The sequence below is a fragment of the Hemicordylus capensis genome, chromosome 4, assembly GCF_027244095.1.
Source record: "Hemicordylus capensis ecotype Gifberg chromosome 4, rHemCap1.1.pri, whole genome shotgun sequence".
NCBI lineage: Eukaryota > Metazoa > Chordata > Lepidosauria > Squamata > Cordylidae > Hemicordylus > Hemicordylus capensis.
In genome coordinates, this window is record NC_069660.1 from 202,861,627 (window position 1) to 202,874,981 (window position 13,355).

A 13,355-nucleotide genomic window follows, 5' to 3' on the forward strand; every position below is an offset into this window, starting at 1 on the left:
GCCCCCTTGATTAGCTGCCATAACAGGAGGCTTTCAAGCTGGGGGGGCGGGTTGTGTCTCAGGTATTTGCTGTTGGCTCCCACATAACAACAACAAGGGGAAGGGCTCCATTTTGAGTGCAGTATAGGATGTACTCTGCAAGTGAGAACAGCAAAAGGAATGCATGCACATTCTGTGGTCACAGGACCACCAATACTCAAAAGAGAAGCAGGAATCTCATTTCCCTGCAGTCTCTGAATATGCATGCATTCTAAAGATTTCTCAAATTGTTGCATAGACTGTAGCTAACCCTGCCAGGGTATGGGGCAAGGCTGTCAGGGTGAGTGTGGCTATGGGGGTTGCCTGCTGTCTCTGACTTTTCCCACAACCCCTACCCCAAGGTGGGGTTGTAGAAAAGGGGCCCCCAATTTTTCAGCAGCAGCTGTGACACTGCATAATTCTGAGGCGGCCCCAATCCTCACTTTGCATTAGGCCCCCAAATTCCTTTGTCTGGCCCTGCCGCCAAGCCTGTCAGATTCTTGAAGCTTCAAATGCCTGCCTGCCTCCTATTGCTCTGACTTGCTTCTGAGTGAGCCAACATAAAACAGGCAGAGCTAGTTGGTCCCACTTCTCGTTTCCTGTCTTGACTGTCCACAAGGCCCATGAATGAGTGTGCCATTCTGAGGCAGTCATTAATCCCTCTCAAAAGGAGGAAGGTTGGTATGAAGATGATCATTTCTGTGACTGGTTCCAAAGTGTTTCTTCTACCTCTCAAAAATGCAGCTCCCAAAAATGTGATTAAAAAGAAATATCGATAGAATTCCAGTTGCCCACAGGCAAGCCTGTGACGTCACGGGCTTGTGATGATCACAATTGCGCAGGCGTGCCTCGCAGTTGCTTAAAGACACTGGCCTGAACAGATGGGGCCAGCATCTCTCCTGGTCCCACCCCACCACGGGAGGGGGGGGGAGAAGAGAAGGGAAAAGGACTGCTCTGCTCCCTCCCGCAGCCACTTCACAGTAAAGCTTTTAAAAACCCGGAGCTTTGGCGGGGCAGGCACGGGGTGGCTCAGCTGCCGGAGGCCGCTGGCCTCTGTCATTTGGAGGCTCCCCTGGACCTTGGAGGACCAGACTGGATCCCCAATGTCCGGGGGTTAGTGCGCCTCTGGCTGGCGGCCACACAGCAAGTGGACGTCGGGCAGCTAGAGAGGGAACATGATGGCACAGCACCCCTTAACTGACGGTGCCCCTGGCTGGTGCCACTTCGGCCACTGCCTTAAGCTGGCCCAGCCCTAAGTTCATTGGAGGAAGGGCAGGATACAGTTGTGAGAGACAGAAGCTAGTTGTGTTCACAAGCAGAAGGCACTCTGTGCAATCCCAGAGGAATGCTTCCAGTGTGTTGTCAGAATTTTTACAACTCACATGTTCCATGAGCATTACCAGCACATGGGAACATGAAAGAAAGAGGTCAGAGATGAGGAACAAGCTTAGTAAGGAGAAAAGAGTGAGAAGCGTGAACAGTGCATGCTATAGCATAGAGATCAAATAGAAAAAGTATAAAGGAGCATCCAAGTCTTCAAAAGTAAGAGCAAAAGGTTAAACGAAGATGATAAATATGAAGCCATTGGGGTGAACGTTAAAGGGGAGTGACACTATTAAACACTACACTGGATGGATAAGGTTGGGCCACTGTGTCATGAACTGATCGTTTCTCGTCTGGGTAACTGTAATATATTGAATGCAATGCATTTTGAACTAAATCTAATTGTTTATGGTCGTGATGGGGCAGCGGGTGGAGGACAGTAAACAATACATAACAATAACCCAAATGAGAAATGATCAGTGCAGTGCATGATACAGTGGCCCAGCAGGAACAAGGTTTCCGCACATTGCTTTCTTCATAGTTCTGCCTTTGAACATGCCATGAAACAGTTCCATAAGATTCTAAGGGCTGGCCCACTGATGCATTGTCATCATTTAATGAGAACTCAAAGGTAAATGCATGAACCAGCTTCAGTGGAAAACACTGCATTCGCAATGACATGTAGAGATGTGAATGTACTTTCTGCGTTAGCTCAGTCACAGAAACACACCATTTGATGCAGAAATCATCAAATGATGAATAAGGTATATGTGAACCAGCACAAAGGCACTTAGGAAGGACTGGGGATGGGGCGGAGAGAGAGAGAGAGAGAGAGAGAGAGAGTCACAGTACCTAGAGAGAGTCATAGGTACTGTCTTGTACTCACTACATCCTTATATGCTGCGCTAGCTATACAGAAGAATGTTCAGCAAAAATGCTGTGGAAGGAAAGAAATCATGCTACAAATAGAATGCAATTAAAAGCAATTCCTGCTCCATTTGTTATCTCATAATGGCAGCCTGCCAATATATCTGAGGCTATCAGCAAGCAGTACTGCAATGCCTGCAGGCTGTTCTGCTTGGAAAATTAGTTTTCATGCAGGAGTAGCACTATAATGTTAAAAGGAAACAAAAAAGCCATGTTTCCTGAACCAAAAGACAGTATCTAGTTATGACAGCTTGGCAAACCTTGATATTGTTATACCATTATGCTGGTGGACCTCTGAGTCCACAGTTACAATAATATCTAATACATGACAGCTTCTTCATCTTAGCTCAAGGTCAATAAGACTGCATATAAATCAGTGGGGACTAGAACGGGTGGAAACATATTAATACGGGATGGGAAGACACTGAATAGGTGCATGAGAGAACTTGGAAAGTACATGCCCTGCTCCCCAAAGGCCAGCCTATAAGTTCAGAAAAATAATTTGGAAAGCTCTCTTAGGACTGTGCTACTTCCAAATGCTAGTAATATGTCAGGAAGAAGGGCCCTTCTGGATATACTAGCTTTCTACAGGCAGGAATTATTTTACAAGGCTAAGCATTTAAATATGCAATTCCCTCTTCCATTCAGAAATGGGTTTCATTCTTAGGAAAACTATGTAATATGATATTTTGGGGTTTTTTTGTCTTCTCCTCGAAAGGGTGGACTGAACAGCAGGATGGGATTATGGTCTGCTCCGAGGCAGGAACAAAGACATCTATACGGAAAGGAGAGTACAGCCATGATATCATCAGGACAATATCAAAGTTAGATTTAAAGTTAGAGGGGAAACCGATTGGAAGTCTAATGGACAACAGTGGGCAGGACCAGTCCTTCCACTAGGCATACCTAGGCATTTGCCTAGGGCACCAGGTTTTTTGGGTGGCACATAAACAGTGCCAGAATATAGCACTCTTTCTCCCCCTCTTATATTGTACCCTTGAAGTACTGCACAGTGGGTAAGAATATAAGATGTAATACTGCACCCTGCTCCCCAAAGGGCCTGAATGTTCTACACAGCAAAATACATAGTCTTCTTTGCTCACTGCACATCAGCCCCCAAGAAACAACTAGTCTCCTAAGTTGCACTCCCTCTCTTTAATATTAATTGCCTGCCTCAGCATTCATTTCCAAAAATAAATGATCTAAAACTGGATTTCCCGTTAACGGCAGCATTCTCTCTTCTCTAAAGGGTTAGAGTTTTCCCCCCTTAATAGACTGAAAACTCTCTCCCACCATATCGTCAAACCAGCATGAGCTAGTCATTCGCTAGCCACCTGCACAGGCTGGTCACTCAACCTCACAAATGAGCAATCTGAAAAGCTCACGTTAAAACCAGGGCTGAGCACTTCTTAGCAGGGGTGGGTGGGTGGGCAGAGGCGGGAGAAGGGCACTAAAAACTCTAGGGCCGGCCCTGACAGTGGGCTTTATTAGATCTTTGAAGGCTCTAACAGAAATATATAAGCCACATGAGTAGCAAACATACATGTGCTACATGGAAAGACTTTGACTAGACTAATGGAATGAGCAGTACAAGTAAAAAAGAATTCAGTGAGTTATTGCCCTATTTCAACCAAGAAATAAGTTATTTGGACCCAAAGTTTCAAACATTGCAGTTGAAACTTTTACATCTTATTATATACAATTAAAATTAGAATTTGAAATCATTCTGTACGCTATTAAAAGGTACCATTGAAAGAGCCAGTTTGAATAGAGTTCACATGGATGCCTGTGAGAAACACAGATTCAACTTGAGGATTTACAGGAAAAGAACTGCTAAAACATGGTAATGTTTTCAACATGCCATTACATAATGTATAGTCGTTTCCACTTATCTGAAGGGCAGGGCTGAAGAGCCATTTCTCACAATATGCTTTTAAGTCATGGAACGTTTCTATACGATACTGTAGGCCACTCCCACACCTCTCATATTTTAGAGGCCCTACAGCTACTTAAAAATAAAATACCCTGGCAGGGCTGGCTCATCCATGAGGCAAGGTCAGGCAACAGCTCCAGCAATGCCTGTTCCATGGGGCCACAAATGCAGCATCGTGCCCTGTTTGTTGCTTTGTCAGTTGCCATAAGAAAAGCCCTGCTGGATCAGGGAAAAGGGCCATCTAACTCAGTACCCGGCTTCATTCAGAGGCCAACGAGGTGTATCTGGGAAGCTTGGAAGTGGGGAAATGAGGGCCACTGTCCACTCCCATTGGTGTCCCCTAGCACCTGGTGTTCAGGGGCATGCCACCTCTGACCCGGATGAAAATATACAGCTATCAAGGCAAGTAGCCATTGATTGCTCTATTTATTTGTTGTCAGATCTGTCTATTGCCTTTCATTAAACAATCCCAAGATGTTTTACAGTATCTTTAAAATACAAATATATGATACCCTTAATACAAATATTAAAATTTCAATATTAACAATAGTACAAATCTATTCTAAAAATATACACAGTAAAACAACACAACACAATAATATTGAGAGCAGCAGCAGCAGGGAACAGAACACTCATCTAAAAGCCTGAGTAAAAAAACCCCATGTTTTTACTTGCTTCCTACAAGCCGTCAGGGAAGCTGAGGAGCAGATGCCATGGATTTCTCTAATTGCTTTTTAGAACTGTCTACATTGGTGGCCATCACCATATACAGTGACAGGGAATACCATAGTTAAGTACATGCTCGATAAAGAAGTACTTTCGTTTCTCTGTTCTGAATCTCCCAGCACTTAGCTACAACGGATGACCCCAGATTCTAATATTAGATTTATATGAGAGAGAGAGAGAGAGAGAGAGAGAGAGAGAGAGAGAGAGAGAGAGAGAGAGAGTTTTCTCTATCCACTTTATCCACACTGTGCTGTACCATGCCCCCCTGCCTTCTTTCTAAACTAAAAAGTCCCAAACATTGTAGTCTTTCCTCACAGGGAAGTCACTTCAAACCTCTGAAAATGTTGGCTGCCCTTTTCTGCTTCTTGTCTAGCTCTATAATATCCTTTTAAAGGTGCAGTTACCAGAACTGTACACAGTATTCCAAGTTGATCACAACAAAGATTTATATAAGGGCATTACTATATTGGCATTACTATATTGGCAGTTTTATCGTCAATCCCTTTCCTAATGATCAATAGCATAGAATTAGCCTTCTTTACAGCTGCCACACACTTGGCTGACATTTTCAGTGAGATATCCACCATGATCCTAAGATTCTTTTGCTGATTGGTCACTGCTAGCTCAGACCCATCAGCAGGGCCAGCCCGTTTGCTAGGTGAACTAGGTAGTTGTCTAAGGTGCCACGTGGGGAGGGGTGCTGATGGTATGGGTCATGTGTGTCAGCCAGCCAGCTGAGCCAGCCAGCTGAGCCAACCAGCTGGGTGACAGGTGACTGCAAGTGGGTGCATGCATCAGAGGGAGCCAGCCAGCCAAGGTGTAGAGATCGCCTCCCTGGAGGCATCAGCCCGCACGGGCTAAGAGGGTAGGGGTGGGGGGCAACAAAGCTAGGCTTTGCCTGAGGCAACCCTGATCCTTGGGCCAGTCCTGCCCATCAGTGTATATGTGAGGTTTGGATGTTTTGCCCCAATGTGCATCACTTTACTTCACTTACACTGAACTGCATTTGCCATTTTAAAGCCCATTCACTTAGGTAGGAGAGATCTTTTTGGAGTTCTTCACAATCCTTTTTTTGTTTTTACGACCCTGAATAATTTGGTGTCATCAGCAAACATGGCAACCTCACTGCTCAGCCCTAATCCTTCTGTCCTCCCTTTGTTTCCCTCCCCTAGTTTCCTGGCTTGGCTTCTGTCCTTAACGCCTCCGCCTCTGCTGCTGACCTGCCATTTAAAACAGGCGCAACAGAAGTGAATGCAGCCAGGCAACATGGAAGAGGGCTGGCTGGCAACTTGACTTGCTTGTTGTGGCAGAAAACCTTGACATTGAACACCAGTGTCAGGAATCTTGGAGCACCTTGGCAGTCCCTGCAAACAGAAATGTGTCTAAACCAGGCCTGCTCAACTTAGGCCCCCCAGCTGTTTTTGGACTACAACTCCCATAATTCTCAGCCACAGCAGCCAATAGCCAGGGATTATGGGAATTGTAGGCCAACATCTGCAGGAGGGCCGAAGTTGAGCAGGCCTGGTCTAAACCTTCCCAAACTGCAACTGCAGATCTAGAGCAATTTCTGAAAGTACTTCTATTATTTAAAGTTTTGTTGTCTCTGAGCCATCATCATCCTGTAAGAACTCTGATGCGCTGGCTGAGAGGTTTTAGTGAAACCCACAAATAATCACTGTGTGTCCTGGAGGTGGTGAGCAGGCTGCTGCAGTCCCTTCCATTTACGAGGACAGGGAGGGGCTACCATAAGAATTAATAAAACTGCCCAGCAAACACAAGGCCACTCTTTTGTCCCCCTTCAAATATTGAAGAGGCCTGGCTGAAACTTCAGAGATTTAAAGGGGTAGAGATTAATGTATGGTATGTAACACCTCCCTTTTTAGAGGGTTGTGGCCTCTCCTGCTCACTCTTTTTTCAGGCCCTGTGCTTCTCACCCTCAGGCAGGCTGTTACTGGCCACTTCTTTTCCCAGCAACTGCTTCTCAGGGCTTGAGGTTTGCTCATAACCCCATACTTCACGCCCACCATGTGGCAGGGCTGGGCACCTGGTAAAAACAATGTTTGAGGATTCCTACCCTACTCTCAAGAGTGCTTTTTAGACTTTTCCTGCCACCGAATCCTTGCTGGGCAAGGATTTATGGGCAGCAGGTGCAAATTTTGACCTAGGGCTTACTATCTGTGCAACTACAAAATGTGTAGTTTTCAGTGAAGCCCTGAACCATGTCTGGGCAATCCCAGCAAGTGTTTGTAACACGATGACCACACACAATCTGGCATGTTCAAACAATCTGAATTAGAATTAGTTTAGATCAGGGATTCTCAACGTTAGGTCTCCAGACATTATTGGACTTCAGCTCCCATAATCCCCAGCCAAAGGTCACTGGGGCTAGGGATTATGGGAACTGAAGTCCAATAACATCTGGAGACCCAACGCTGAGAATCCCTGGTTTAGATGAAAGCATCGTGTAAGAGATTAAATGCAGAACTGCACATTGCAATCAACAAGGGATCATCGCAGCTAGTGGCAGCCCTGTGCTGATTTCCCCTCTCCCTTTCCCAGAATGTGTAGCAAGACTTATGCATATTCCGACTTCATAGTGCTGCACACTGCACAATTTCCCACCCACACTCCATAACAGTGACTGATGTTGGCAGGGACAGGGACACAGCATGGTGAAGTCAGAGGACAGGTATGTTTAACTACACATAAAAGAGGAGGATAGATGGCTATAGGGCTGGTGTTTGTGGTAGGAGTCCCATGTTTATTACTGCCCTTAACTCTGAAGAGGCAGATGAGAGCTTATTGCTTGGTGTAGTATTCTCTACTGTACGGCCTGGGGGCCAATGGCGACTCCCATCAACTTTAAGTACAGCTCCCTGACTAATGGTTTATTGGGCCTGTGTGAAGCTTTGGCCAAAGCTGCACAGTCCCCCTGGCACCATGTGGGTGACCATTCTTAACATGCAGTGCTGCAATTTGCTCCTTACCGGGGCTCCCTTTAAGGGAAACAGAGCCCTCTTGAGCTCCTGCACCTTTTTTGAAAGGCACACACAAAGAGTGCTGGGAAATATAGCCCTTCCCAATGCTTTCCTCCTAGAGCTCTTAAGAGAGGGCTCTGTCGCTCTTAAAGGGTCCTCCCAGTACTGAGAAAAGTGCAGTGCTGTGTGGAGTTCAGCATAGTGGGAATGGCTCTCACATTGAAGGTTTTGGGGTTAGTTTTAATTTTGCCAAAGTGGCTCCCACTTGAAAAGTAGTGAAGATCAGTGCCTTAGAGGAAATAATCAATATTTTGCCACTAGGATTGCTTCTGGTTTGGAACACATCTTGCTGGTCCTTAAAGAGCTGCCCTAGCTCCTAATCTGTTTTTGAGCGCAATCCAGTGGGGTTGATAAGGGATCCAGATACCTGAAATAACACCTCCATTCACATCAACCTGCCCGTGCACTGCAATCATCATTGGAGATCATTGCCTGTGCACGCCAAACATCATCCAGGTGCCCCATCTGAGGAAAGACAGCTGGTGACTGAGGAGAGGGAATTCTCAGTTGCTGCATTCTGCTGATGGCATTATATCCCCAGGGAGATATATCCCCTAAGCCATTTTGGAAGGGCGGTATAAAAATCGAATAAATAAATAAATAAATAAATAAATAAATAAGATTCACCTGGTGCCTATGTTGATATATTTTCAAACATTGGAGGAAATTTTAATACTTGATGCTGAGGCATTATTGTGCTGTTATTTTTGTTCTGTTGATTCACTGATTGTAGATGGTTTATTGTGCATTTATTTTTCCAATGGTTTTGGCTGACATCCAGACTAAATTACTCATGAGTAGTTCCAATGAAATTAATGGAACAAGTTGGTCATGACCAACTTGTCCTATTAATTTCAATGTGACTACTCATGTGTATTTTAGTCTGGCCATCAAATACTGTTTTATTGCTTTTTATTTGCAAACTGTCTTGGAAAAACTTACTGAAAAGCAGTATAGAAGTTTATAAAAATAAATAAATTTGATTAGTAATAAGTTATGGAATTATATAATCAACGGTCTCTGCAAAGCAGGCCAGTTAAATGCAGAAATAGATTGTGTATATAAATCCCACAACAATATGCTGTATAAAATATAGTAAGGAAGTGGCGAGAACAGCAGCAGTTCTGGAAAATCCAACAGAAATATTATCAGCAGCCTTTTTCAGTTAAGAAATACTAATCGTCTTCCAGTCCCCAAACAAAACTGTTGCACGGAAAAAGCTTTCTATTTTTTTCTATTAAACTATTGTTTTCTGGACTGAGAGAATAATTCTTTGAAATGGCTTCATGGGATAAAATAATTCTACAGCACTTTTAGGAAAACTGTTTGAGGAAACTGGTCCAAACTACTGAGGAACTGTTGTGTAGTTGCTACGCAGTCAAAGGATGTGCTGCAAAGTAATTGCCAAATAACAAGCAATTTAGAAGTGGTTGGGAAGCAGATGCTTCCTAGACATACTATACTCCATCCACTTCATACAAACAAATGATCGCTGAAGATGCAAAAGCTGTGGACGTCTCCTTTGGGATCAAGCATCCCTTGGGACAAGTGAAGAAGCCAGTGTTGGTTGAAGGTGCTAAAGAACAATAGTAAGGTAAAGGTAAAGTGTGCCATCGAGCCGGTGTCGACTCCTGGTGACCACAAAGCCCTGTAGTTGTCTTTGGTAGAATGCAGGAGGGGTTTACCAAAGCCATCTCCCACGCAGTATGAGATGATGCCTTTTAGCATCTTCCTATATCACTGCTGCCTGATAAAGGTGTTTCCTATAGTCTGGGAAACATACCAGCAGGGATTCGAACCGGCAACCTCTGGCTTGCTAGTCAAGTAATTTCCCCGCTGCACCATTAGGTGGTAGGGAATATCAAATTCCATGCTTGCAGAATGTGCAAGTCCATGTTGATGCCTTATTTTCCCCAGACTGAATGCAAATGTCAAATCCTATCATGAAACCTATCTTCCCTGGTTTTACATATTTGGATAACTAGATTTTGTGTCAGCCAGGACTGAAACCAATTTTTTTTTAAGGGCGTGGAGAACAACCAGCTCCTTTATTTTAGAAAACCCCATTTCCATGGAACTGTGAAAAAGTGACTCACACATATAAAAAAGGGACTGAAGGGGACTCATGGGAAATTAAAAATGCTGAAAGAGGTCAATTGGGGCAGCAGGCAAAAGACTTCATAGCTATTATAAATAGTCACCTATTTAGCAACTCAGTGAAGTAGGGCACAAGGGTAAATAAGTGATTTTTAAAATTTGCAGATGAGGAAGTGATATGGCAGAAATGGCACTCAAGCATTTGTCTCAGAGGAAGACGTGAGACATTGAGTCCCCATCGGACTGGCAGCTTAGGACCAGTTGCTGTTTGGTTCATCCCCTTCTAGAACTATCTCCTGTGGTGGCCATGGGGCCTGAACTTCCTTCTCTTCCATCACTGTCCTCTTTGTCCAGTATTTTATATCACATATTAAATTGTAAGCCGCTATTTTAAACTGTGAACTGCATTGAGTGCATTATCAGATAGGCAGTACAAATATGCAGTAAATAAATAGCTCATGTCTTGCAGTGGCTAAAAGGCTGAACTGCAAACCAGGACCTCCGTCCCAGGTTTAAACCTTGCCTCCGTCATGAATGTACTGGTGGCCTTGGGCAACCCACTTTCTCTCAGGCCAAGCTCCAACAGGGGAATACTAATACTTATTTACCTTGCAGGTTTGCTGTAAGGATGACATCAAGGTAATGCACATGAAACATTCTGCACCCTCAAAAAATGCTACACAGAGGATAAGCATTATTTATCAAGATCACATTTTGCTGAAGAGAAATATCTACTTTCAGCTAAACCTTTGAGCTAGTAAGTGACACATGTTTTAAAGATAACATTTAAATAGTGAGGGTGAAACAACCAAAGCCTTATACCTTGTTCCAATATCCAGCCAGCTTCCATAATCCTTAACCAGAAAGAAGAAGTGCTAGGGAGGAAAGGGAGGGAAAAACAAAACTTTTTCAGTAAACAATCATTTAAAGACCCATCTTTTTAGCCTCACTTTTAATAATATCTAGTTTTAATTTTAATCTGGTTTAAATTTATTTTTATTTTAATGTAAACTGCCCTGAGACACCTTTGGAAGGGAGGTATACAAAATGAATGAATGAATGAAATTTCCCAATAAGAATTGCAAGTCTCAAAACCATATTTCAGGCTGCTTGAAATAAAACTAGATCAGGATTAACTGGAAAATGTTTAACTGAATAACAATCACCAGGATGATGGATCTGAACAGAAGAGATCTACGCGCAAATTCCTGCTCAATTATCAGACTATATGTTATAAGGAATGTGTGACTGCTGCTGAGGGCAGCTATCCTGAGTTTCCTCCCTGTGTTAATGTAGTTATGACTAGTAAAAGACAATGCTCAACGTGATCACACTCTGCTTCCTCATCTCACTTGATTGACCACTGCTTGCAGAGGTGGGGAGAATCTTTTACTAGATGTTATCAAGGTGACACAGGTTTGCCCATTTTGGTGGCACTCATGTTTCCTTCATAACATCTAGTTTGTCCTTCTGGGTAGTTTTTTTGCAAGATGGACTCCTTCCAATTCAGGAATATACACTAACATGGCATCATTACTGAAGCTATCAGCTGTCATGTCCCAGATTCAGGGCCACCACATGAGGCAGAAAGTTCAGAACTTAAGACAGGATAGAAACAACCTAAGATCCAGACCACAGATGACCCTGTGTCACTGGGACCCCCTCACCAGGAAGACAAAAGCCAGCACCCCTACCATGATGTCATAACCCTGCCTTCATCATCTGACTCAAAGGAGTCCCCTGAGGACCTATCGGACTTAGCAGAGAGGGCCGCAGCATTGCTGGAGCACTGCTCAAAAAATTGGGCAAAGTCCCTTTAAGACATGGAATGTTTCCAAGAAAAGGGCCAAGACCAATTCACCCTAACTAGACAGCAGCTATAAAAACCTGCAGTCTGTTTTCAGACTTTGCTGGAGAAATGTTTTGATATTGCATTGCCCAGTTCCTGCTTCTCTGTTCCATGCTGACAAAGATTCTAAATCTGGCCCTCAGAGCTGCCCAAGGTCTGGTGTGCTTTCTGATCCTCCTTTGGAGGAGACCCTAAATGCATAAGCTGTATGTTTTGCACTGAGCAAATTATTAGTACTGGTTCTGATCCAATATAATTAATTTGCACCATGCTAATAATGCACAGGGAGATGCAGTGATTCAAGCCAATAATCAGATCAGTCATTTGTGGGGGTGGGGGCTTACCTGAATCTGGGCTTCCTTCTAACTGGAATCTGGCTTCCTTATGGGCAGCCACAGCAGTGGCACTTTAAAATAGTGCTTTTCTCCCTGGCAACCAGTGTTCCCTCTAACAGGGATTCCCAGATGTTGTTGACTACAAGTCCCAGAATCCCCTACTGCAATAGCTTTTGCCTGGGGATTATGGGAGTTGTAGTCAACCACATCTGGGAATCCCTATTAGGGGGAAACACTGCTGGCAACTGGTCCACAATGCACTGCAGAAGGAAGCAATGTCGCATGTTGCGTTCTTTCCCCAATGTGTATTACTGAGAGGGAGGGGATGGTCAGCCTCTATAGTTAAAGAGAGTGCCGCCCACACACAGACAGTTATGCGCTGAGGAAAGGATGTGATGTTATGTGATGTTACTTCCTTCCCTGCTGCATTGTGGGCCAGTTGGCGGAGTGGGGGGGGTAGCATTTTAAAGTGCTGCCGCAACATAGAAGGCAACTGATTTCCAGTTGGAAGATAGAAAGAAGCCTACTATTCAGATTCAGGTAAGCTCCCCCATTGATACAGTTTGATACAACATATGATAGTGCTGTACTGAATTGTATCTTTTCTCGGACAAATTCTTCATCAGATCATATCTGATTAAAAATTGTTTAGTAAGGCATCAAATTGGCTCAGATTACTGACTTGATACGATGCACAGCCTTAATAAGCATTAATACCACTAGGTGAGGTAGCAGTGACTGTCCAGTTGCTGGTTGGCAGAGAGAACTCTGTGGCTGGGGAGGGGGGGAGTCTCAATAACGCCTTTTCAGTCTCAGAATGCTCAAGGCAATTTACAACATAAATATAGCGGGGCACGAAAACACCACAATGGGTAGAACAATAAACTATTTATACCCGTTACAAAGAACTTATACACCACAAACTCCAAGGGAAGATACCATTAACCATTACATGAAGGAAGCCCTTGTGGTGCAGGTGCTGTGGAGACTACTGATCATGTTGTTTTAAATTGTGACCTCCATAAGGATATTCGTATTAATTTTATTCTTCCTTGGTTGAAGACATATCCTGGTCACCCAGATGAATTCTATCTAAATCTTTTACTGTC

General features: G+C 44.0%; 1 protein-coding gene across 2 annotated transcripts in view; it reads right to left on the bottom strand.

Annotated features, from left to right (window-relative positions):
* Positions 1-13,355, bottom strand: part of PIGN (phosphatidylinositol glycan anchor biosynthesis class N) — a 138,617-nt gene that overhangs the window by 9,840 nt on the left and 115,422 nt on the right. For both annotated transcript variants that reach the window (XM_053243843.1, XM_053243844.1), the window contains exon 28: positions 10,885-10,937. In XM_053243843.1, coding sequence (XP_053099818.1) covers positions 10,885-10,937 — 53 coding nt within the window. The remainder of the gene's footprint in view (positions 1-10,884; positions 10,938-13,355) is intronic.